Here is a 27,239-nt window from a genome sequence, read left to right on the forward strand (position 1 = left end):
CTGTGCTTGGAAAATGGCATTTAAATACCAGCTTTTTAAGATCTCATAGCTTGTAGAAAATCTGGAGTGGGTGCACTGACCTTGCCCCCATGTCTGGGATTTAACAATGTTATGTTGATCAGAATTGTTGAAGGTGCAGTAATGTTGTGTTGACCAGCTGAGTCTGTCAGCACATCTTTATGGGTGCTCTCTAGATTTGCATAATGCTGAGAGATGGGATAAGTGTTGTCACAGTTAATAAACTCCACGGTGTTTAATCCTCATTAGGGCTTTAAGTCGTTTTGGTGCTCACACTCACTTTCCAGTTGTATTTAAATCCACTTCTCATTAACTGAGGCTGTGCTCAGAGACTGGGGTCTAAGCTATGCCCTTCCTAAGGTGCATTTTTCATAGCAGTGGCCCAAAACAGATAGTGTTGTCCAATGTGTGTGTGTAAAAAGGACATCTTGTTTGGGTTTTTTAATCTTGCTTTTCTTGAGAGCAGCATGTGTTGCTGGCTGCACTCTGGGAGTGAGGCTCAGAAACCCTCCTAGGCCAGCTCAGACATCTACATGGCTGTGCAAATATGATGTTGTGTTTTGATCATCATAAGAGCTGCCCAAACCCAAGTATCCATCCATTCACCTCTGTCCTGGGTCAGTCTGTGCTGTCCTCCACATTAGCTATGAGGGAAGATGGACAAACCTCTCAATGAGTTGAGATGCTTGAAGTCTTTAGAGACCTGTAGCTGTCTCATAAATACCACTTTGGAATGATTCTTACTCAGAATTGCACCATGATGAACTTTACTTTGCTTTGGTCTTTTAATTTTCTGATTTTGTGTCAAGCAATGCCCTGAACAGAAGCAGTTCTTCATTTTAGTCTGGCTCTTTTGAAACACGTTAGAGGAAGTATTTATTAATTACAAAAGCCCTTCATCCATGGATTTATTTGGGTCAAAAATGCTTAAAGCTGAACACCAGAGGTCAGTTTCTGTTCCAGATACTCTCCATGGTTGGGCTGGTTTGATGGAGTCATTGAGAAGAGGGTCTGTCTCTTGTATTTCAGTCCCACTCTGGATCTGGGGTCCACACTCCAGAGGAATGTTCCTCTTGGCTATGGAAGGGTGTGGCTAAAACCACAGAGCTTCCAGCAGCATCTTGATGGCTTTGTCCTCAGAGAATATCCTGAGCTGAAAGAGACCCACAAGGATCATCAAGTCCAACTGAGTGGGATCTCTTTGCTTTCTGCTCCCTGGCACATCCAGGGATATTGCTGCAATTTTTGCTCTTTGCCTTTCAAAGTCCTTCAGCGCTTGTTTTCACCCACCCTCTGTTCTCTGGGCTTTGTTTATTCCCCTCAGTCTGAAAAATGTAAAATATTTGAGGTTTTGTTGTTCAAATTGAGCTATTGCTCTTGCCTGTGTGTTAGGTTAGTCAGCAGTAAAACACTGAATCTAATAAGGAGCAGGGGGGGAACTTAGAGCAAAATCATGTGAAAATGTCTGTAAAAGGTCAGCTAAGCATCTTGGAATACCCTGCTCTGTCAAGGCCACCACTACCCTTGCCCCCAGTGCTATAATCCACACAGCTCCTAAATCCCTGCAGGGATGGAGTCTTCACCATTTCCCTGAGCACCCTGTGCCAGTGCCTGACCACTGAGCCATTCCTTCTTGTCCTGTCCCTTGTTCCCTGGGATCAGAGCCCAACTCACCCCGTGGCTGTCCCCTCCTGTCAGGGAGTTGTGCACAGTCAGAAGGTCCCTCTTGAGCCTCCCCAGCTCCCTCAGCTGCTCCTGGTGCTCCAGACCCTTTCCCAGCTCTGTTTCCATCTCTGGCTCAAGCCCCACAATGTCTTTCATGTAGTTTTCAATGTATAAGTTTGGTGGGGATTTGAACCTGCCTGCTTTCCCTGGATTTTCTGGATGCCAACAAATATTTTGAGTAATTCCAGCTTGAATTTTCACTCCTCAGCTAAGTGCAGAAGGGCAGGAGTGAGGGATCCTGCCTGGAGCAGGGGGTGCTGTGGGATGGCAACAGACAGATTTGCTTAAATATATTTAGTGACTTTGTAATCTCAGTTCTTAAGAATCTCCTGTGTGTGTACAAATGTGTTTTACAGAGACTTTTAATTTGAGCAAATTTGGGTTCCTGAGATTACATCTTTTCCAGCCTCTAAAACACAGGCTGCTGGTGCTGGAACTGTAAGTCCTTGTTCCAAAGCACTTCAAAAGCAGATTTTAATTCTTAAATCTGTCTTTCTCTTGTTCCTCTTAACAGATGTTTCCAGAAGTTTATCTGTTTTTAAGGTGGCCTGAATCTGATGCTGATCATGACAACTTTCAGTACAATTAATTCGACAATGAAATCTTACAAAGAACTCAAAAATGTTATATCAGGATCTTAACAAAAGTTGTCCAACCCAACAAGTGGAGTTTCTGGCATATAATAAATAATACATAGATCCTTTCTAGCTTGATAAGCAGGAAAGTATTGATTAAAACCTTGTCTGTAGCTTATTTCCTGACCTGCCGAGTCAAAGCGCGTTTGATCTGTCTCACTTTGGAATCAGCAATATTTTTGTGTGGGTGCAACGTGTCCTGCTCCCTTTGATCCCCAGAGATTTGTTTTGGCATTGCAAGAGCTATTTTTATTTTGCTTTGTGAGGGAAATAAAAATGGTTTGATGAGTATCACCATGTTCCAGATCTGCCTAAATGTCACGTAAGGAGACTTGTGGGAGAGACCAGAAGTTGTAGGTGTTGACCTGAAGACAAACTGTATGTGATGTATGGGATACAGTTCAGAGACAACAATTAATTTAATATCCTGGATAGTACAGAAATAAATGATTTCTCATTAAATAAAGCATAAAAAAAATTATTTTAAATGCTCTGCTGCAGCTCCTGAATTTGAAAGGAATTAATATTCCCTGATGGTCTCCAGATGGGGTAGTTTTGGAATCTGTTTAGGATAGTGAGGGGCTATATTTAAAATGTGACATCAGTGGAGATCTATTGTAAAAAGTAAATATTTTATTGAAATGAAATAAAAAAATTCAAATAAAGAAAGGCCCTCTAAACTCTGAGCCATTTAAAATAGGTTCATTTCAGTGCAGGTATTTTTTAAATGGATAAAGGCAATGTGCTCCATCCACCCTGTATTCTTAGTATGTTGCTTTGCCAGGAGTTTTCTACCAGCTCCTAGGATTAAAGCATTGCTTCTAAAAGTGGCTGTTGAACACTTTGGTGTTGTATTTGTGGGAACACTTTGGTGTATTTGTATTTGTGCCCCGTGGCAGGAAGGAATGATGACTCTGACTCCATGTTCTTAGAGGGCTAATTTATTACTTTATGATACTAGAATATATTAAAGAATACTAAACTAAACTGTACTAAAGAATAGAGAAAGGATACAGACAGAAGGTTAAAAGGTAATAATAAAAACCTGTGACTCCTTCCAGAGTCTGGACACAGCTGGCTGTGATTGGTCATTAAGTCAAAAACAATTCACATGAAACCAATCAAACAAGCACCTGTTGGTAAACAATGCCCAAACACATTCCAAAGCAGCAAAACACAGGAGAAGCTAATCAGATTATTTTTGTTTTCATTTTTCTCTGAGGTTTCTCAGCTTCCCAGGAGAAAAATCCTGGGCAAAGGGATTTTTCAGAAAATATGACGGTGACATTTTGGGATCTGGGCCACTGATTGTGGGACCCAAGCATAGCAAGGAATTCACCTTTTCATGGCTTCCCAGCTTTCCATGTAGCTGACACCACTTTGGGAATAAGAGCAGTGGTTCATCCCCCACCCTGAGCATTCTGGAGGAAACTGGGCAGTGCTGGTGTCAGGGAAACTTCCCAGTCTGACCATTCAGGAGACTCGTGGCAGTCACGCTCCCAGCATTCCTCAGCACTGCAGTGGTGCTGGCTTAATGATATCCTGGTTTATTTTGGAAAAAAAAAAGCAGGGACATTCAGGGGTGAAGTCCTGCACATCCCTGTAGCCTCTAATAAAAGGTAATGAAAAGTATTGTGATATAAACCCATGTAGGATGCTGTAGGAGAAATAACTGTGTTCTTTTTGGCTTTAAATAGAGATGGAGTTTGTTTTTAATTGCACATTGGAGCAATTAATTGGGCTGGTTTATGCCAGGACAAAGCATTAGGGCAGTGAGAGGCATTCCTGGATCTTGGCCTTAGGTCTTTCCCCAGAGACTGATTTTTCTGTGGCACTGATTGTCTTCCAGCTTAATGGAAAAAATGTAGATGGAGCCTTACATTTTCTATTAATCAGTGAGATATTCTCTCTCATTTGAGTAAATTTAAAAAAATATTAGATAGCAACCTCCCCCATCCAAACAATCCATGCTGCTTTTAACAAAAACAGCCAAAAGACCCACCCCAAACCTTTTTCATCAGTAAAGAAAAAGCAGTTAGTGAGAACTGGAGCTCTTTGTGTTTGAAATGCAGGCTGCTTTCCAGCTCTTGTTGGAGAACTCAAGCTTTTCAAGAGCTCACTCTTTAGAAGTACTGTTTTGGTCTGAGCTGCACAAAAATCCTCTTGGTCCCATTGCTCACCTGTTTGCATCACACCCTTGTTTTTGGTTGTTTTTTGGGTGAGGAATTCCTTGCTAATTATGGCCATATTTTGTAGTTACCTTGTGATGTCACTTTTTATTGCCACCACTTCATGGTTAGCAGTGTACAGAGGCTGTGGGCATCCTCAGCCACAGAACCAGGGAAAAGCCCTCTGAGCTCATCCAGCCCAACCATCCCCCAGCAGTGCTGAGGCCACCATTAACCCACGTCCCCAAGTTCCACATCCACACCTCTGTTAAATCCCTCTAGGAATGAGGACTCCACCCCTGCCATGAGCAGCTGTTCCAATGCCTGACAGCCCTTTCCATGAATAAATTTTTCCTAACATCCAACCTAAACCTCCCCTGGCGTGGACTGTGTTAATCCTTTCTCCTATTCCAGCTGGACAGGGAGAGGAAGTGAGACCATGTGCTTAATAGCAAAACATTGGCAGAACGGCTTGTGGTCATGCTAAATGCTGCTATCTCCAAATATCAAGGGAAAAAGAGGTGGGAGTAAGCTGATAGAAGATAAATGATGTTACATGAGCTTTATTCCTTCACTTGGGGTCAGTGACATGAGGCCACTCAGATGATGTTCCTCGAAGGGAGCGTTGGTGAGAAGGATTTCAAGGCAATGTGTGACAAGCCACTGATTTGTTACAGTTCAGGGTTTAATTGAAATAATTACATGGGAATCTTCTGGTTCCTTTTTTATTCTTCTGCAGTGGCTGAAATGAACCAAAATGTAGCAGTCATGGCTGGTGCCATAAGTTTTTGGATTATTAATATGTACCAAAGCTCTACTCGGGGTGATAATTGAAACCAAGGAAGAATCTCAAGCAGCAAGAACAAAGATAACCTTTAAATAGAAATTCCTGCTTTCTGGGTCTCTATGTAGGTGCCTGTCCAAAAGCCCAGGGATCTTCCTTTGATCTCAGCTTTCATCCCATCAAGCAGAATCTCTTTGATCCTGGCCCTGGTGGGGATGACCCTTCCTCGGCGCTGTTACTCCTCTCTCTGGGAGAGCTGCTGGAGGAGTGCTGAACCTGCCTGCCATGATTTGTAGCTCCTGCTGGTGGTACCTGGAAAACTTCAAGTTTTCAGGAACCCTCAGATTTACCAGAGGGGTTTTTAGCCTCCCCTTTTGTAGCCCTTCTGCTGGTGCCAGGCACTGCCTGTCCTGGCCTGTGCTTTCACATCCATTGCTGTCACTCTTGTGCAATATCCACCCTTCTCTTTCCTTCTCCCCCAGGAAACCTTTCAAGGGTCTTGGTGAATTTATTATATTTATATTTAATGTGTGTATTTATTTTCTTTCCTTTTGCCACCAGTGATGGGATTTGTGGTGTGACAAAGTCAGGGGCACATCCCCAGCCCTGGGATGACACCCAATTCCCTGTGCTGTTAGGGCCATTGACATACGTAGCATAAATTAAAATAGCAGAAAAAAGCTTTGGCAAGGGAGAAATATAAACATTGACAGTGGGAGCTTGAGAAGCAAAAGCCATTTTAGTGCAGAGCAGGAATCATTTCCAATCACCTTTTTTCTTCTCTGTTTCAGGCCGTGACCGTGCGGAATTCCATGGCCAAGTCATTGTACAGTGCCCTGTTTGACTGGATCGTGTTCAGGATCAACCACGCGCTCCTCAACTCCAAGGACATGGAGGAAAACACCAAGGTAACACCTCACCAGCTCTCATGGCTCCTCTCTTGGGTTTTTGAAATAGATAACTAAGTGAAAAAACATTACCCAGGCATGTTGCTTAACATGAAGTTAATTTTTCCTCGGATTATAAGTGAGTACATCGTTATCCTAAGTGGCACTTGCTGAGCTGAGAAGGATGAAACACCTTAAATACTGTCAGCTCAAAGCAACCAGGGAAGAGATTTTGTTGTAGCCACAAAAGCCAGTTTCCCACCCACTCCAGGAGCAATGGCAAATATTTTCCTCCTGATGTGTAAAACTAAAGGGCCATGTATAATTCAGAGGGGAAAAAAGGGAATTCTTGCTACCGCATTTTGATGAAGTTGCTCCGTGATGAAATGATGAAAGAGGTGGGTGTCTGTAGGTACTGAGGTATTTAAAGAAAAGAGTCATGATGGGAAGACTGAAGCTGATGGGATGCTGTACCATCTTCCCAAAGAATTAATGGAAGGAGTGACATGAAGTTTCCTGCAGTAGCAGGGCCTGCATGCTGTGACCCAGTACATCCTCCATAATCCTCTCGTGTACTTATCCACAATTCTCATGGCTGGGGAATACTGACCCCAAAATCCATGTCCATACACACAGGCACTTCCAGCTCTCCAGCTACCCTTAGCTTGGGAATCTGGGACATGGTCCAGCAGCATGTGGGGCTTTTTGGGGGGTTGTGCATACAGACTAAAGACACAGCTGCCAAAAGGAGGATTTTTGCTGAGCACTGACATTTGGATTGTGCCATAGGATTGAAGTTGCAAAGACTCTCAGTGTACTCACTCCTTTATTTAATTCCAAAAAAGGGTTGTGGAGCGTAATTGTGGACTGGAAATAAAAACATGCCTATGAAATCTGCTTATATGTTTTTCTGACAAAGAAGGGTTGTTACAGTGATAACATCCAACCAGCCTTTTGACTGCACATGCTGCCTCTCCCTCTGTTTAATATTTTACCAGAAATGTTTTGTTCTTTCCTGATTTTTTTCCAAGTAATCAAAAGTTTTGTCTGGGCTGTCAGGAAAAAACAAACCACACTGTTTACATATTTGGTGAAGCAGAAAAGTGGATTTGTTTTGACAAGGAAATGCATCTCAAATGCTAATTATTTTTTATTTATGACCCAACAATTCTTTAAAATTATTATCTGTTCAGTAATATTTAAATCCAAATCAGTCTAGGGCACTCTTGGATGCTTAGTCAGCATGGCTGTGAAAGTGAGGCACCACAGTAGCTGTTTATGGGCAATTAAACTTTTGTTCCCAACCTGAAATCTCAGCAGGTAAGAGCCAGAACAGCCCAAATTCCTGCTTTTCTCCAACACTGCTGCTGCAAATTAACCCTCTGCTTCCTTCAGCCAAGACTCCCATGGAGTGTAATCATGTTTCCTCTTGCCCACCTCTGGGTGTCATCTCTCATGAATTCACAATTGACAGTTTCTAACCCTTTTTTTTCACCCCAAATAGTAATGGTAATATCCAGGTTAGGCAGCAGGCACCAGGAGCTGGAAGTGGTGTTGCCCCTGTGCCAGAGCAGATCCACCCATGCTGGCAAATGCCCAGGACCTGGAGCTGCAGAATGTGCTCATACCCAGATCCAGGGAGGCAATCCTGGGCTGTACTTGAGCCAAAGTTTCTGAAACAGAAAGGCAGCACACAAAATACCAGGAAATATCTGCTGCTCTAGGCACAAGTGGAGTTCATTTTATCTTCAGATTCCTCTATTAATTGGATTGATTCCCACAAATCCCCCAGAAATCATGAAAATGCACAAGCCCTCCACATTTTAGGGGTGGAGAAGAGATTTCTGTGCATTTCAGAAGAGATTTCTGTGCATTTCAGAGCAGCTTCGTTAAACATTGACAGCAAATTTTCCCTTGAGTGGTTCTACCACGTCACCTCCTCAGCCCTATTTTTAGCCCCCAACTTGGGTTGTTTCAGCACAGAGGAAGGAGAAATGTTTCCCTGGACTGGGCAGGGCTGGGAATAGCTGCTCCTTTGCCCTCAAGGATTCACATTGCTGCCAACAAGTGTCCAAGGGCTTCCTGGGCTCTGCAGCTGCCATTGAGGCACCAAGCAAGAATCACCACCGTGGAGAAACGGAGCCAACAACTGATCTGGTTTTTCCTACCACTTCCCAATCCTCCTGAATTCCTTTTCAGCTCATTCTTGGAGAGACCCCTGATGAGGATGCAGGTTCTCCTTAGCTTCCCATTTGTTGTTTCAAGGTTGGGCAGCAGCAGCTGGGTGACTGGAAGGTGGATTGGGAGCAGTGGCATCTCCAAACCCTGGGAGTACATCCTTGCTGCAAGGCAAGACCTTGGCACATGGATGGTATCTCCTTGCTGCCAGCCAAAAAAGTCTCTTAAACATATCAAATCTCTGATTTATGAGAGCAAAATACAGCCTTGCACCTCAGAAACTCCTGAGGGTGCAATGGGTGAATAATATGTGACTCACCCTGCGGCAAAAGTCCCAGATTAATCCCAGCCCATGCTTGACACTGATACTCCTCTGACTTTTAAGATACATTTTGAAAGAATCCTGCAGGTTTGGAAGGTTCAGAAAGTGTCAGATGATGGATTTGGGGCACAGAGCTTTCTTTTATAATAATCACATTATGCAGAGGTAAAACAAGACTCAAAGCCATCTCAATTTAGAGTGTGTGTGGGAGAAGCTGAGGAGAAAAATTAATACAGAAGTTTCTCTCTTCATCAGTGTAGATTTGATTTTAGTGGGACAATGGGAACCAAGATCATTTTCAGATCCCAATATGTGTTTATTTGATATCAGCAGTAAAGAGAAGATCAAAAGATGAAGCTGGGCAAAGAAAAATAAACACTCGGCCGTTGTTCTTCCATATTGTCCAGCAAATATTTAGAAGATGTAAATCAGACCTTTGATATCCAAATTTAGTTAAATGTGCAGTGAAATATTTTGGGAAAACACAGTGGGATTTGGCTTATCTTGCTTGGTGACAGGATTTCTAGCATATTATTTCTGACCCGAGTTGTGAATATGTTATTTGATACCTCCTGGTTTGTGGTAATGGCAGAGCTGCCATGGGTCAGATTTGCTCTGACTCCCTTTTCCTTCATCTTCTCTCAATTCCTTTCAGTTCCTCTTATGGTCTCATGATTGCCTACAAAGTGTCTGAAATTTGACCTTTATTAATGAGGTCAGAGACTCTTCCTTCTCTTGAGAACGAGATTTCTAAACCTCCCAGAGCCTCTTATCAAATTCCCCTTCCATAAATCAGGTTAGGAATTACTAGAAGTCCATCTCACCTCTTAAAACGAAGGTAGAGCGGAGATCATGGTGGATCAAAAGGCATTTCTGAGGGTGTTTTTAATCTTTCCCCATTTGGTTCTTGTGAAGTGTCTTAATTTCTTCCCAAATCACCCTGCTGCCATGGATGACATGCTGTATACATGGGGATGATGATGAACTCATGCCTGTGAAGAAAGTTAAAATTAATGGCCATGAAGAAAAATTCGTGGTTGAACACATGAAGAACTCATGGCCATGAAGAAAATCCATTTAAATTCAACCAAGCAGTTAATTCTTGGCTTTTTGACATGAAGCAGAGGAAGAATTGCTGAACATGCAATGTGTTTATTGTACATCAGTTCATTAATTTCAGGTCCCAACTTCCAAGTTTGAAGCAAATCACTGTGTTTCACTTTGTATAATAACTCATCTTGTATATTGGGGTGATGTAGGTTGGAGTGGTCCTGTTGGATTAAGTGGTGATGGATTTTGGGGTTCTGAGCAGGGAGTTTTTGCAGTCTTGTCTTTAGAATATTATAAATGAATAGAAATTACTAAAATGACAAGAGGTAAAAAATTTAAAAATAGGAATAAACAAGATTTTTCCCCTGAATTTGAAGCAAGCCTATTTGTGATTGCCAAAATGTACCTCCATGGTGGAATTACATCACCAGTGTGTATTTGGGGCAACATAAATCAGCTCCAATGATCCCTATTTATTGGCACTTTGGGAACTGGAGAGCACGGAGTTTCAAGGTCATCATTTGCCAAAAGCCCTGAAAACTCATGCTCTGTGTTTAAATGTCATGGCTGAGACATTTTAAGAAAAGCATGAGGTCATTTTTCATCATCTCAAGCAGAAAGTGCTCCTTGACCCAGGGTTCACCCAAATTTTAAAAATCCTCACAGACATGCGCTTTTAATCACAGGAATTTTGATATGCTAATTAATGCAGTCACACTTTTTAATTGTATATGTTAGTTTTGATAAAGAAACAGCATTAACACACAAGCTAGACTTGGCAGCTCAAGCTCTAAGTTATCTTTGTGTGATTTCCTCATGGCACCTATTCAAAGCACAGATTTGAAGCTGAAGACTTAAAAGATTTGTAAATGTTGAACTCCCTTGATTAATTTTTTTTAAATATTGGGCTGCAGAATTCATCCTAAACCCACCCAGATTACACACTTTTTACAGGCAGATTAGCAAAATTAATTCCTGTATATGTTAATGGAAATGGTGGTTTTTTACCTTGCTGCAAGAATTGACTTTGTACTAGTACACTTGTGCTGCTTTATCAGGGACAGAGAGCAGAAAAATAGCCATAAATTTCGAATTTCTCAGGTTTTAAAGTTTTCCCAAGTGGCATCCATTGGTCCTGTTCTTTTGGGAGCAGAGGACAAATGAGTGTTTCACTGCAGAGCTCTGCCCAGATTTCTCTGGCATGAAACACTGCAAAAAACCACACAGTTTATAATCTGTATTCTGGAGGAGTTTGGTAGTTACAAACACGGGGATGTGAGAAAAATGCTGCTTTACTCTGTATAACAACCATGCCTGGATGTGTGGTTTGATACCTGCAGTGGTTTTGTGAAATGCAGATTATTTTTATAATAATATTTTTAAAATGTTAGTTCTGTGTGTGTTTAATTTTAGGTGTCAGCAAAAAAATTATAAAAACACAGCTTTAAAATATAATATTTCCATAAGATTCTTTTATAACTGTCATTTTTTGCTACATATGACTCTTCTGTTTTGCTTTATAAGTGTATTTCCACACCCACATTGAAATATATTTGGTAGCAGTTTCAATGCAGTAAATGAACCAGGATAGGAAAAAAGAGAGAGGGTTTTTTTCCTCAGTTGTTTCATATTAAATTAAGTTTGTGAGAGCTTAAAGACCTTGTTCAGATTAAAGTCTTCACTCATGGCAGGGGCTTAACTATTTCCACAGGGCATCAACACGATGCTTTTGAAATCTGGTGTCAGTAAATCCATGAATAGTCTGGAAGTGTGAGCATTTTATCTTCCAAGTCCTGTTTGTATGTGGTGGGATAGAGACTTTTATGTAGGGGATTTTTTGGAACTCTTGTCTATTGTAGAGATGAGCTTGAACAGCAGTGGTATGGTTGGGGTTGGGATTTGCAAGGGAGACGAGAAAAATCCTTTGTCCTGTTTCCATGGATAATATAGATGAGATATGATCCATTAATCATACAGAGAATTTAAGAAGAATTCCTCCTGAGATGTATGTTAAAAATGATGAGGCAGATTTCTGCCTGCTGAGCAGAAGGGTTGCCACATCCATTGGGACAAGCAGGAGAAGATGCTGGTCCTCAGGAAGCAGAGGGTGAGAGTGAATCCCTCTGCCAGGCTGTCCTTGGTCCAGTGGTTCCCAATTTCCATCTTCTGGTCAAAGAGCTGTTTCTCATGGGTGTTTTGTCAAGTGATGCAAACTTCTGGGAAAGTGGCCAAGGGCCTTCATCCCTGTCATGGCATCAGGGAGGTAGAGACTGTCTGGCCCTGGAATAGGGAGAGAAGCCTGGACAAAAGATGAAGTAGTCAATGAGCTTTCGGAAAATGGTTTAAAGACTTATCTTTGTGCTTAAATGCTTTTTTTTGTTGTGTTTTCACTGGTCCCAGTGGCCAGAGTCCAGGTCAGACAAAGCTCCAACTCACAGCCGAGCGGCCGCTCTGCCCACGGCGGCCGTGCCTGCTCCAGCCGTAGGTGGTTCCCTGGTCAGGAGTCAGGCACTGAGGGAATGTTTTCCTCCCACATTATGTGATGTGTTGAAAATGGACAAAAGGGAGTGTGGAGAGGCCTGTGGACAGGCTGGTTTATATTCCTAGCAGTGGAATTAAGCTGATCTTAGAAAATCTAAAGTGCAGGTAACACCAGAAGAACTAAAACCAGGGAACCTGGCAGCTCTCAAGTCCTTTGAGGTGGAAGGGAGGGAATATTTCTCCTCCCTACTTAAGGCTTGGCTCATTTGAGCAGTGTTAGTGTTTTTACCTCTCTTATTAATTATTTAATTAATTGTAATGGGTGAAAGGAGTATTGGTGTGAGGTGGCTTTGGTTGGATCCCAGAGCATGGTGCTCTAACAAGCTGCTGATGGAGCTCTCCCCAGATGTGTCCTTCAGGCTCTTCACTTCTTTTCTGATGACAGCAGCCTTTCTGGGTGGGCACAGAACGAGTTTTATTTAGAACACTAATTATGAATTAGGTGTTTAACACAGCAGTCACGTACAGGCATGGAAGCTGCAGCAGAAACTGTATCCTGAGCTTGTTTTTCACCCCAGCTCCCTCTGTGGATGAGGTTTATTTGCTGACCCATCCCTATGTCCCTCTTCTTCTGGGTTTCCCAAATCCATCTGACAGGCAGAAAGCTCAAGTTTTATGAAAACCAGTACCTGCACAAAGGAGAAAGTTCCACATTTCTGCTCCCATCAAGGGTAGGAAGCACAGTCTGAGCCAGGAGGTTATGGGTTGCCCTCACCTGTCCACTGCCTCTCCTTGCCTGGCTGGTGTGGGGAGAGGAGGGGGCCAGGAGGATGCAAAGCAAGCTGGGAATTCATTGATCTCGCTTTGCCAACATAGGAAACCTTGGTGCACCCACATCTTAATGAGCATCTCAAGAGCTAATTGTAGATTAGAGACCAAACAGGCATTGGCTCTTCAATTTGGGGAAAAGCCTGGGGTGAGATATGGCTGAGGTTCACAAAATCATCAAAGTGATGGGGAAAAAAAGACTAATTAGAACTGTAACTCACCAAATCCTGCAATTTATATTATGGGTTATGGATTTAATAAAATAAAAACTTCCCTATTGTGAACTTCTCAAAGTTCATTAGAAAGAATGTAGAGCTCATAGCGCCAATGGGTTCCAAAAAAAATGGGGTGGGTCCCTCTTTACTCCTCTCTTGCCCATGAACTAAAGGAGCACAGAGGTGTCTCTCCATTTCCCTCATCCCAGTCTGGTGGGAGCCAGTGGAAAAACGTGCCAGAGCACAGAAGAGCCATGTGGACACAGCCAGGTGTCACAAGGGCAGGGCTGGGCCAGCATTTAGGGTCAAGTGTTAGTCAGGGCTTTGGGCTCCCTTTTACAGCAGCATTATTATTTTTGTGTGAATTCCCCCCTTTCAGTGAGGCAGGAGCGACTCAACACTCCCAAACATCAGTCCATTGTCTGATCCATCTGACAAACAAGGTGGAATGATTTATTTGTGATACTATTGAAGTTTTCACCAGGAGAACTAAAGATTATTTCCATGGGAAGCCCTGATGCATTGGAGTTTCTTTTTGAGGTTTGCAGCTGGAGTGGGTTTGCTTGGACAATGCATTCACCTTGGAGGTGTGTTTGCATGGGTTGTCTTAACAGTGAAAGCTTTTGTTTCCCAAGCCTATCCCCATTTTTTCCTTCTGAAGATCAATACTCTTAAATCCAATAGAATAACTTGGAACAGGCTTCAGGTTTCTTCAAACATGGCCATTTGTTTGTAAATGAGAAAAAAAATCACCTCTCGAAGGGTTCTTCTCTTAGAACAAGCCCTTTTGTCCAGATATCTAAAGTTACATGTAGACTCTCTGATTTGGAGGGGTCTTCCAAATGGCACAATATCAACAATTCTAGTAAAATTCCTGCTATTAAGCATATTTAATTCTGTCTGTGAGCTTTTGATTATGTACTGTGTACAAATAATCCACTTAATGTGATTTTATTCTAATCCTCACTCTTATTTTTCTTGCAGACTTTATCCATTGGAGTGCTCGATATTTTTGGGTTTGAAGACTATGAAAACAACAGCTTTGAACAATTCTGCATCAACTTTGCCAACGAGCGCTTGCAGCACTACTTTAACCAACACATCTTTAAACTGGAACAGGTAAGTCCAGAAATATTTACTCTGATTCCAGTGAATATTGACATGACTTTGTGGCTCTGATAAAGTTCTGAAATTGTCCCTTTAATTCTGTTTTGTTAAGGAGTGTACACTGAATTATTCCAATTTAATTTCTAATTGACTGTATGACAAACTTCCACCTGTAAAATAAAATCCAGCCAGGCATTTGCTGGTTTAAAATAAACATTTTGACTTCCAAAAACATCATGAAGACCTTAACCACTGCTCTGTTGTCTCCTTGATATGTGCTCAGAGGGCTTATCAAGGAATGAGCAATTCCTTCCTTGCCTTTGCCTGGACATGCTGCCATGCCATTTGATATCACATAGAAGTTATTTTTTGGTATCTAGTGAAAAAGCCACCCCAATCTTCCAGTGGGTTTTTTTTTGCCTTCCAGTGTTGATTTGCGGGGAGGGAGGGGAAATGTCCCTCTCATGTGTTCTCAGAGGTCAGAGAGCATTATGACCTTCAACAGCCTTTGCAGATTAGGAAAGGCTGAACTTTAGGCTTTGCTTTATATTTGTTAAGACAGGGTGTTGCTTTCCAGCCTCAAATGAATGCACTTAAGAGAGATAACAAAACCACAGGCTGCAATCCAGCAGGTGACACACACATGATGGTTTAGAGGGATGGGAGGAGGCTTCTCCATTTGTTATCCAACTACAAGCAGGACAAGAAAACTGAAAGTTTCTTTCAACATCCATGTGTTGTTTCATGGGTGGACAGCTGTTATTGGGCTGTACAACACAGGAAATGTGTTAGAGACCTTCAAAATGCCTTTTGTTTTTTTGCATGACAGTCTGCATGTCCTCTCTCCAGGTGAAATCCTTCTTGGGGGAGGCCAAGGGGATCCCTCCTTATCATCATTACAGAATTAACCCAACCCTTCCCAAAAACCCTGATAGTTTCATTTTGGATTTCTCCAGTGTTCTCAGAGATTGGAAAATTCAGAAGTTGCCTTGAATATGAGGATGTTCAAAAAACAAGTGATATGTCACTTAGGGAGGTCTTCTTTGTGAGTTTGATGGCTTCTGTTTAATCTCTTTGGTTTTGATTAATAAGGTAGAGCAGAGCTGCTCAAAGCCATTTAATTTCAGATTTTTAAGTGGCTTTTGTATGTAGGTGCACCTTATTCAATAGATGCTCCAATAATGGAAAAACCTGTCTATTTCTAGGGACAGGTTTATTTTCCCATTGTCCACCATAAAAATGGAAATTTTGATTGATATCACAAAGCCAAACCAGCTGGATTTTTTATAAGCATTTCCATACACTTCCTAGAAGAGACTCAAGGAGGGAGGATCCTTCCTGAAAGCTGGAGACAGATGATTTCTCCATGAGGTGGTGTTTCAGCAGCCTCCTCCAAGATGCCATCATCCATGAGGGAATTCCTTTTATTGGGCTGGGATTTCTTAGTAGGTCAGTGCTCCCCCCCAAACCTGGGGGATACACAGAGGTCCTGAGTGCAGCAAACCCTAATTCTTCTTGGAGCAGCTTCAGAGCTAATTAGCTTTCTCCTGGAAATCTGTCAGGCATGTGAAGTGAGTGGAGTCAGTGTTTGCTGTATGGATATGAGGAGCAGTTGTGGAGCCATCAAGCTGCAAAGGGCCCATTCCAACTCTTAATGCCTGAGCACGTCATCCTCCTGGATCCTGGCTGGAGCACTGCTGCTCTGCTGCTAGAAAATTCCGACATCTTGGCATAGATTGAGTCTATAAATACAAGCAATCTGTGCAGCTGCACGAGCACTGAGCCTTGGGTGCATGAATTAGATGGTTTAACCATTTAGTTTCCTTGGAATTCCAGCTGCATGTGGAGGAGTGGATTTGATGGAAAGAAAATTCAAGGACTCATATTCAGATCTTGGGTCTTCAGAATGTTCTTCACTCCTTGCTGGCCCAAAGGTTTTTAATGATAGTCACAAGTCTACAAATGAAGACCAGGGAGTTAATATTCTGTTTCTAGGGAGAAAAATAGTTCTGTTACTTCAAAATATGAATTTATCTGAGGTATTTGTATCTTTATAAGGGTTTCTTTCATGTCTTGGTGATAGGGACTTGAAATGGATAGATCCTTCTCTGAATCCTCAGCTCTCCAAAGCTTGCAGGAGGCCAAAGAGAGATTGCTGAGATACCCAGCCACCTCTGCCAAAAAAATAAGTGGCAAAACTAAATAGTCACTCAGGATTTTTCTTGAAATCCTAATAGATTTTGTCTGCCAGAGCTGCATTTAGCCATGATGGAATTGTTACTATGGCATGCTGTTGATGTTATGGAAACCAAAATACCCACCACTGTCCTCTGGGAGAACCATGGGATTATTTTAAATTTTATTTCCTTTTTTTTCCACAGTGAAATCTAATACAATGTGTCTGGTGAATCTTTTTTTAAACCTTCTGTCTGAAGATGGCACTATTTCCAGTGGTTTGCAAACAACCACCGAGGTATCCTTGATCTTCAGCCTGGTATCTCCCAAAAATACAGCAGCTCTTTAATTTGGGGTTTTTTAGGGCATTGTGCTAAATAATTGCTGCAGATGAAGATTTAGTTTGGAGGTCACCAGTAGCATTGTGATGATCTGAGTTTCCTCCAAATTTCCAGGTCATTGGCAGTTTAAGGGCCAGGAGTACAAGTTTGTATTCCTTTATGTATCCCATTCTCCAAACTTTGTTATCTTTGTCCTGGCTGATCATCCCCCGTCCCTGCCAAGGCTCATCTGGTTCTCTCCACCTCACTCACCTTTCTCTGTTTCACTTGATGCTTTGCAAAGGTTGAGGACTCATCCTGGAGCTTTTCATCCCACAGGCTTTGCTATTAAAGATCTTTTCTACCTGTTTTTCCAGGTTTTGTTTACCCACCAAACCTCAGTTTCAAAAAAACCATAAATAACCAAGGTAGAGGCTGAAAAAATTACAGAATTTGGAGTACAATCAACTGGCAGGAGCTCAGGTGTTCAGTGAAGTCTATTTTCTGGTGGAGTCCCTGGTGAGCTTGGTGTTCCAGCCAGCAAATCTCAGCCTGCTCAGACTGAAAAACTGAATTTCATCAGGATAACGCATCCTATGGAATGTTTCCTCAGCCATCCAAAATTGTCTAAATATTTAGGGAGGTGTGTAGGGTTTACTGGTCCTATGCAATATGTGGAGAAATCCAATAGTCTGGACTAAATCATGATGGTGTTTGGTTGGAGGTGTGATTTGATGGTCTTGGAGGTCTGGTCACTGCCTCCAACCACCTCTGAATTTCACCTCATGATTCTGAGCAGCAACAGCCCCCAGGAACATGACACTCTAAAATGAGTTTAGATATCTTACCTAAATATTATATTTAGAATTTAATGTGGGAGTGAATTAATTTATAAAAATATCAATCTAAAATATTTAAATATAAAATAAATGATGAAAAAAGGTCTCTCTCCTACTGCTTGGAACGCTCTTCCTTTCCTTCCAGCTAGGGATTTTTCTGTATCTCATCACTGGTTAGGCGTTAACACCTCTTTATTGCCTCTGGAGGCAAAAGCCAACCATCAGAAGTCAACCATTGAGTCCTGGGAGGCTCAGTTCAAATTTCTGTTTTCCTTGGAGATGGGAGAGTGGCTGCCCTCTGAGAAATGTTGGCCAGCTGTGGGCCACATGACCCGTGGAGAAAGAACAAGCTGCACAAATTATTGATTTATTATTTGGCAGAACGCCATCGAACGCAACTCATGTTTGGGGGAAGAGGACGATGCTTAGAGCACATAAATTATACTAATAAAAGTCAGGATGCTGAGAGCTGCTTCAATGGTATCTGCAGGGCAGGAAGATTTCAAAGCACATTAGTGAAGTGAAGGACAGCTCACATCAAGCTGTGCCAGGGTGGGTTGGGGTTGGACATCAGGAGGAATTTCTTCCTGGAAAGGGTGGTCAGGCACTGGAAGTGCCCAGCAGGTGGTGGAACCCCCATCCCTGGAGGTGTACAAGGCATTCCTGGACATGTCACCCAGTGCTCTGGGCTGGTGATGAGGTGGGGATCAGGCACAAGTTGAAATCAATGGTCTGGGGGGTCTTTTCCAAGCTCAGTGATTCTGGGATCCATTGTCAGTCCCCCAGAGCTTTGTCTGCTGCCCTTCCAGCATCCTTGAGTCCATGGATGTTGCATGGCTGGGACTGGGGGGCTTTGCCACCCACTTGTGTCTGGGTTTTTCCAAATTATGAGCAGTAAATACGTAAATATATAATGTGTGACATGTAATAGGATATATCCTAATCTCTTATATTATTTATATATCCTCTGATACCATAAAGTAGATTGAGTTGGAAGGGACCTGAAAGATCATCCAGTTCCAACTCTCCTCATATGGAATTTCTTAACCTTTAATTTATCCCTGGTGCAGAGAAGTGTTGCATCTGGCAAGCCCATCCCTCATCCCATGCTCCTTGCTGTGACTCTCCAATTCACAGGTGCTTGCTCCCAGTGCCCTCATCCCTCTCCCAAGTCACCTTGAGCTTTTTTCCTCTCCTCTGAGCTGGTTCCTTCCTTTTTCCAGGTAGATGATGTTTTCTGCTGATTGTGGTTCCTACTCAGATGTATTGGCTAAATAAATGCACAGAGTGTGCCTGGGATAAAAATTTTTATTTATTAATGGTGCAAGAAGGATTTGGAGTGCCAGGACAAGGGAGAATGGCTTCCCACTCCCAGAGGGCAGGGTCAGATGGAATATTGGGAAGAAACTCTTCCCTGTGAGGATGGTGAGGCCCTAGCAGAGGTTGCCCAGAGCAGCTGTGGCTGTGCCATCCCTGGAAGTGTTCAAGGCCAGGTCAGACAGGGCTTGGAGCAGCCTGGGCTAGTGGAAGGTGTCCCCAAGATCTTGGAAACAGAGGATCTTTAAAGCCTCTTCCAGCCCAACCATTCTGTGTGTCTGCTGGTGGATTTTTAAAGGACAGAGTTGTGCAATGTGACCTCTCCTCTTAAGCAAGATGAGGAGCAGGAAATCTTTAAAATCCTCTAAAATACTTCAGCAAAGCTAAAAATGGTCTTACTGTGGCAGGACTGGAATTGGGAGTGTGTTCATTGATTCAAGTGTGGAGTGGGACTGGAAGGGGGAGGCGGGGGAGGAGATGTTCAGCCTCAAAGATCAGTCTGGTCCTCACCACAGCCACTGTGGAGATTCCTTCACATCTCCTAAGTCTGATCCATCTTTCAAGGGGCTGACAGATACAGATATTCCTTTTCCTCTTCAATTTTGATCACAAGAAATGAAAGGACTTGGTTCCCCAGCAGATCACACAGCAATGTTAAGCTCATGCTTCTCCTGGCTGTGCAAGGGCAGCTTGGGAAGAAGGTGCTTCTCCAGAGGGAGCCCACGGGATCATGGCAATGTGTGTGCTGCCAGCTGAACCATGCAAACCCAACTCTGCCCATTTTGAGAGCAAAATATAATTTATGATTGAAACTCTATTGCCAGTGAAGTTCAGGGAGCTGATCTGAGCTCAGAGATGGATGGTTTGCAGCTGGCACATGATTTTCTGGGCTGAATCTGCTGGTTCAAAACACTTTCATGATGGAGAGTCCAAATTCCAATAAATTCAAATATGCCTACGTACAGCAGGGGGAAGATTATCAGTGGGTGAAGCATCAGAATAAAACCAAATTCACATGGCATTTGATGAGGAGCTGCTGAAATAGTCACCTGGAAGGAGAGAGAACCTTGGCTTCAAGGGAAGGCTCCTCAGCTTCCCTGCACTGCCTCATGTTGTCATGGACAACAACAGGCCTTAAAAACCTGTTTATAGATCATGTACCCATAGAGAATGTGGTTAAGTATTTATAGTTGTTGTGTCTGTGAGCACATGGTTAAAAAACATATGTGTTATATATTTATATTTATGTCTGTGTCTATAAATTCCTTTTCTACTGAAATTGAGAACAAACATAAAAATCCTCATTCCTAAATGAAACCATCAGCCCCAGCATCTTTTCCTGGAGGGATGTCGGGAACTCGAGGCATGCACTCTGTCTGCAGCACAAGCAGACTGAAGACCAGACATTGGTCTCAATCATTTAGGACCTTTCCACATCCTATGGATTTATCATATCAAAATCATTTTAATCATCAGTTTGTGCTGGGATGATTCTGCTGGGCCTGGCTCACGGTGCCCATTTGCCTGGATGGAGGAATCCTTAGGGGAGGGATTCTCCCACACCTTGTTGCCATCTCCAGCTGTGGACAAATTTTCCCAAGCTCCCCAGGATGGATTTTAGGATGGAAATGTGTCTGTACATAGCCAGAAAAGAGCCTTTTTGAAGTTTAGCTCCTTTAATTTTTCATATAACAGCAACCCTTTTTAACAAACGATACAAAAATATTTTGGGATTATTTTAAACCGGGCAGTTGAGCTAGGAATGGAGAGAGATGTGGAAGGGGCGTCAATTCCTCGTTTCTCACTTTGCAAAGAAGCTGAAGCAGATGGTGTTCAAGGCAAGAAGAGAGGAATTTCACACCCTTCTGTTTAGTCGGGAATTTTGATGCCAAATATATACATTTAGACATCCAAAAGTAGCTGCCTCTTGATCGTATGGCTCTGGATTACACGAGTTTTTATGACAGGAGCTCGATGGGAAATGTTCCCACGTGGAATTACGCTGGGAAAAGAGATTTTTCAGTTGATTTCTCACTTTAATCTGGGAATTTTCAGTGTGTAAACAAGGTTTTCTTGTGCCTCAGTAGGGAAAGGCTGGAGTAGGTAAACTGGTGGGAGGAGGTGAATGAGTTTAGTGGAGGTTTCTGCTGCTCTTGGGGGTTGTGAATCTTATTTTTGGGGCTGTTTCTCACTGTGACTAATGGCAATATCCCTGTGGGATAAGACATCTGCCTCCAGGGCACTGAAACACTGAGGGATTTTGAGGGATTTTGGCTTGCAGGATGTGTGGATGGATGCCCAAAGCCCTCCAGACCTCTTTAAATCATGGGAAAATTTGTGTCTTTGATATCCCATGATAGGGCAATGATTTTCACATATCATAGGAAAACCTTTATTTTTAGGAGGGACTTTTCACTACCTTTTGATTTGAATTTCCTGAACCCTGAGTTTTGTGCTTTTAGACAGATAGGGAATTTATTATGGTTTTAATTTATTTTTATTATATCTCCTGTTTAATTTAATCTGCATTTCCTCTTCTCTGAAGTTTTTCAAGCCCCCTTGTCCCTCCCTCCCCATCTCTGAATTTTGCCACATGATTTTGGGGAACAGCAACACCTAGGGACCATATTACTCCAAAGAGTGTTTAGATATTTTATTTAGATATCATATTTATCACAGATATCATGTCTACATAAGTGTGAGTTTAAAAATAACGTGCAACTTTTTCTCCCCTGTGCTTTTTAGCATTTGAGTTTATTTACTGATGACTGTGGCTGGATACAGAATAATTGATGATCATATGCAGAGGTGTAAAGACATTTTCCAGCATCTCCCAAGATTTTGTTGGGCTTGTGGGTGTTTTATCCCACTCACGATAAAGAAATCTTTAATTTCACCCTGGATTAAAGTTTGGTTTGGTTTAGCACCAAAATAAAGTCCTGATAACAGACCTGGTCCCATGCTCCTGTAGAGATAACAGGACTTGGTTCTCAACAACTCCAACTATAAAATTACAGGATATTTCTGTTCCTGGCAGGAGGGTTGCCATCAGGCCTTGCAGCCTGGTTGGGAAGGTTTTCTTGATGCTCAGCATGTGTGTTTTAATTTTAAATTCATAATTCTGTGCCATGGTCATGCTCTAGGTCAGTGTAGGCAGGCAGAACTTCCCTTTGACAGAGCTTTAACAGTGCCCCCTTTCCTAGAGTTCCAGTAATTTTCCCACTTTAAAATGTTGTATATTCTGCCCCATTCTGGTTGTTTGGTACCCCAGATTTTACATGCTGCTTTGCCTCAGGTAACACTGTGTGGAGTACAGATTTACTCTTATATTCCATGTGCATTTTAAAGTCTGCATGCCCATTTTATATCTTTTTTTAATATATTTGAACATCATAAGCTGTGTTTTACTCAGATCCCTTCAGTGACCCCATGCTGACATAGTGCCAATGTCTCTCTCCATGCTTAGGGCAGCAAAGCTGTTTCTGAATTCCCACTTGGGAAGCAAGAATCTCCTCAAGGAGTCCATAGAGGTCACCTGGAGAACAATCTGTAGCCTCTCACCCAATAATTAAATGAAAATATGGAACTGCTGGACTCTAAAAGAAACCTTAATGCTTTTTTCAGTTCTTCGCTCCATTTCTTTTGCCAAGTCTGGGAGCTCAGTGCTCTTCTCTCCAGTGAACTTGCATTGCTCCACTTTCCAGCAGACCAGGTTTCAGGTATCCAGGGATGGGAGGAGTAAATCTCACATTTTTATTGCAAGTAAGGATGCCAAAAAAGAGGCTCTGTGGACTTCAATGCACTAGAAACTTTTGCAGTGGTAATGTCAACAATTTGGTTCCTAATGTAAAGATGATCTTCCAGGCATAGGACATTTGAATATGCCCCTAAACTTAACTTAGTTGTAAATCAAGGTATAAATTTAAGCTGACTTTTAATTAACCTCCAACTTGAGGTGTTTCTCTTTGAATGAAAGTGTTTCGTGTTGGTTTTGTCTTGTTAAATGAAAGCATCATGTTATTTGAATGGAATTCCCTAATATTCCAGTGCTCCAGGACCCTGCATCCATCAAAGGATGGCAGAGGCTCTGTTGTCATGCTCAGAGGTGAAGGAATATTTTGGATATATTCAGGATATCTCCTGAATTCTGCAGGAAGATGGTCATTACAAGACAAATAAAGGAATCACATGGAATATTAACAACTGCAATTTAAGTTTAATAGACAGCAGTGATTTTATCCTATAGCTTCTGTCTTTCCATGAACAATCTGCAGGGTGTTCTGCAGAGCAGCAAATATCCCAGAAATTACAGCAGGCCATAGTTGTACCTCTTGAGCTCAGATCCTGAAGGAACTGGAAAAATTGTAGGAAAGAAGGAATAAGGAGAACTTATTTCCATTTAGGCTTTGGAACAGTTGCTCTGGAATAGTTCCTGCTGCCTGTCTTGAAATGAGAGTAAATCTCTGAATTATTGTGGAAAAGGTTGTTTGTTGAGGACTTGAATCCCTCTTCTCATTTGGCCAGAGCAGGAGCAGGTTGTGTTGGGGATGGGAGGAGGAACCCCAGAGCCTGGGAGTGAGGGTTTCTGACCCAGCCCAGAGAAAAAAAAAGGAGCAGAGGAGGGAGAGTTAGCCAAAATCCTGCAGCTGAAGGAAACTAGGCCAGGAGGGACCTGATGACTGACCATCAGGTCTGTGGAACAGCTGAAAATGAGCCCAGAGAAGTTGAGACCTTGAACTCTGGTATTTTTTGGTTATTTACTAGACTATTTTTAAAAAACCTCCATATCTGGCATTGCTGATTAGTGCTTTTGCACCAATCTCAGCAGCAGTATAAATTTTTAGTGTGGCCAGAGGAGTTTCTCAGCACATTTGCTGTGCAGCTGCTGAATGTCCCATGTGGAATTATGGATATCTAGAGACCTTCTAGAGCAGAGCAATGGTTTCTCAGCTTAGATGTGTGGAGACATAAAACTCTACATGATTTATGGGTTTTTGTGGGGCAAAAAATGTAAAGCCCCCAACAAGTACTTCAACAAAGAGTCAGGATAATAAATATATAAATCTGGTAACACCCTCCTGTCACCACTGAAATTATGCTGCTCTTGGCTCATCACACCAAGGTTTTATTGCTCTCTGCCTGCTCCTGACCAGTCTTGAGCTGGCAAAGCTGGGCCTAATGGACCCTGCACTCCATTAAGGGCTGCTGGAAGCAGGCAGTTGATGGATGGTGCTGACTCCCAGTGACTCTCAGGGAAATCCCTCAGGAGCAGCTCATGCCTGCTCTGAAATACACAGCCTGCTATTGCTGGAGAGAAGCTTTTTCCTGCCTTGCAAAATGCCACGAGGTTTAATCAAATCTGTGATTTTTTTTTTTTTTTTTTTTATTGCCTGTGATTCAGCAGGGCTTTGAGAATGTTGTTGTGAGGTTCTGCTGTGTTCTGCTTGCTCGGCAAGAATTGAAGGTAAAAGATTAAAAAGTAAAAGGAGAAAACAAAATTCATGATGTAGAGTCATTCTTTATTTTCAGGATTTTTTTCCCCAATGGGATGTTGTATATTTTGAATCCCAAAGGCTTTAGGGATATTAAAAACTCCTTCTAAGGCAGCACACATCTGTATTTGTCTGTTTTGTTGTTGTAAGATTATACAATGTCTCCAATACTGAATTCAAGACCTTCTAGGGGTTGTTTTAGCAAAAATTTCCTTGTGAAATGTCTCAAAGCTCTTCAGACTTTATTTCTAAGAATATCTGTGGAGTTCATGTTAATTTTGGATGAGGATGTACATACTTTTTTTTAAGTTGTTTGCTCATATTAAAAATAAAGTTAGAGGCACCAATAATAATGAATCTGGTTATGATTACAAAGATACATCCTATTAGGATTTTGAAACCTGTTTCCTTTTTTTCATCAATTCTACCATCAAAATGTCCTATGATAGAGAAGTAAAAAGGCAGCTGGATCAGTAGGACTTTGGAGTAAGGTACATTGTCCAATATCTCTGTTTAGACAGAGAGTCACAAGTCCTCAAAGATATTATTAAAATTATGATTTTTAAACTCTACTTTCATTTTGATGCCCTAAAATTATTTCTGCATAAGACTTCTTGAAGTAATCCAGTTGCAAGTGTCTCAGAGGAGATAACCTTTATAGGAGAGCAAGGGTTAGAACTATTTTGGTGGAAAATAAATAGCTTTTTTGAGCTCAGCTTGAATTTCAGGGCAGATCCTCAGATTTACTGTAGAGAATGGTGGTTCTGCTGGCCCTGGAGCTGTGGCTTTGTATAGCTGGAGGTCTCTGTTAGCTCATATAGCACTGGCCATTAACAGTGGGAGATATGGAAGAGCAGAGCCCAGGGAAGCAGGAAAGGGAGGTTTACTGCTTTTTCTGTGTAATTAATATGTGGTAGCACAATTTTCTTCCATCAAGTGAATACTAAATATTAATTGATGCAAACTGTGTGACACTTTGATGGGTGGGATGTTCCACACACCCCAGGCACGTGCACTGGGAACCCCAAAACCCCCCAGATCCCAAAGCATGGGAAGCAGGAGAATCTGCCCCTCTGCCCCACGCAGGTGAGACCCTACCTGCAGAGCTGCCTCCAGCCATGGGATCCAACATCAGAGAGATGTGGAGATGCTGGAGAGAGCCCAGAGGAGGCCAGGGAGATGCTCTGAGGGTGGAGCCCCTCTGCTCTGGAGCCAGGCTGGGAGAGCTGGGGCTGCTCACCTGGACAAGAGAAGGCTCCAGGGAAACCTCAGAGCCCCTGGCAGGGCCTGAAGGGGCTCCAGGAGAGCTGGAGAGGGACTGGGGACAAGGGATGGAGGGACAGGACACAGGGAATGGCTTCCCACTGCCAGAGGGCAGGGCTGGATGGGATATTGAGAAGAAATCCCTGTGTGTCACTATAGGACACAAAATAGCACAACACAAACAGCTGCTGTTCTCAAGGTGAAAAGGGAAGTTTTTCTGACTCCAACATTTATAGATTTCCAAAAGTGGCAGTGGATTGGAGGGTGACAGTGCCACCTCTCCATTGACACTGGACAAACCAACAGTCCATCAAATTTCTCCTCCTCCACAAAAGAATGCAAAACAAGAAGTTATTTACAGAAAGTGTGTGAGAAAGTTCATTACAGGAATGTAAACATCAGAAGGCTTAGAAAATCTTAAAAAATCAGGGCAACACCTGTGAGAGTGGTGAGGCCCTGGCACAGGTTGTCCAGAGAAGCTGTGGCTGCCCCATCCCTGGAAGTGTTGAAGGCCAGGTTGGATGAGCCTTGGAGCAAGCTGAGCTAGTGGAAGTTGTTGCTGCCCATGGCAGGGGGTGGAAAAAGAAGAGCTTTGAGGTCTCTTGCAGCCCAAACTGTGCTGTGATTTAGAAGCAATCCAGGAAAAGGAAAGGGGGAGTCCGCACACGCTGGATGGCCTTGGCAGGCTTGGACTCCCACGCAGCCACCCCATGTCCAAACAAAAGTCTGGTGCATCTGAAACTGGGAAATGCTCTGTGGTTCACTTTGTTTCAGGTTGTTCCAGAGGTTCTTTGTCCTTTTTTTTTGAAATCACAGAAAGCATTGATGAAATATTTACAGGAGAGATGTCTGTTTTGGTAAACGGTGTATCCGTTTCCACAAAACCCTTTGGATTTTGTCTTTTATTTTTGCTTGCACCAAATCATCATTATGTCATCTATGGGTTATTTTTATTTTTTTTTAGGAGGAATATAGAGCAGAAGGAATTAGCTGGCACAACATTGACTACATAGACAACTCCAGCTGCATCAACCTGATCAGCAAGAAGCCAACGGGGCTGCTCCATCTGCTGGATGAGGAAAGCAAGTGAGTAGGAAAATGCTAGCTTTGGAAATGAGATTTGTGTTTCAGTTAAAATGTGTTTATCCTTCATTTTTCTGAAAAAAAAAAACAACTTCCCAGAAAGGTGCTAATAGCTCGCTGGGCTGATTGGTGTTTCTAATGTTGTTTTTGAGGTGGCAACACACAGAGTGGAGAATCAGCCAGCTGAGCAAAAAGCCCTAAAAATAATAATTAAAATTCCTCTCAAGAATTTCTTCCATTAAAGGGAAGGGAAAAGGTTTCCTTTGCTTCTCTCTTCATTTCTTTCCCTGCCTCCTGGGGTGCTGAACCCAAGTGCGTGAGTTCAAGCAGGATGTGTAGGTGCTGTTATTGA

The 27,239-nt window shown here is 42.5% G+C and overlaps 1 protein-coding gene across 6 annotated transcripts in view; it reads left to right on the plus strand.

The window, feature by feature from the left end:
- Window positions 1-27,239, plus strand: part of MYO9A (myosin IXA) — a 174,520-nt gene that overhangs the window by 98,887 nt on the left and 48,394 nt on the right. For all 6 annotated transcript variants that reach the window (XM_084213577.1, XM_084213578.1, XM_084213579.1 and 3 more), the window contains 3 exons: window positions 6,122-6,238; window positions 14,276-14,410; window positions 26,769-26,890. In XM_084213577.1, coding sequence (XP_084069703.1) covers window positions 6,122-6,238; window positions 14,276-14,410; window positions 26,769-26,890 — 374 coding nt within the window. The remainder of the gene's footprint in view (window positions 1-6,121; window positions 6,239-14,275; window positions 14,411-26,768; window positions 26,891-27,239) is intronic.

This window comes from Fringilla coelebs (genome assembly GCF_963513975.1).
Source record: "Fringilla coelebs genome assembly, chromosome: 12".
NCBI classification, from domain to species: Eukaryota; Metazoa; Chordata; class Aves; order Passeriformes; family Fringillidae; genus Fringilla; species Fringilla coelebs.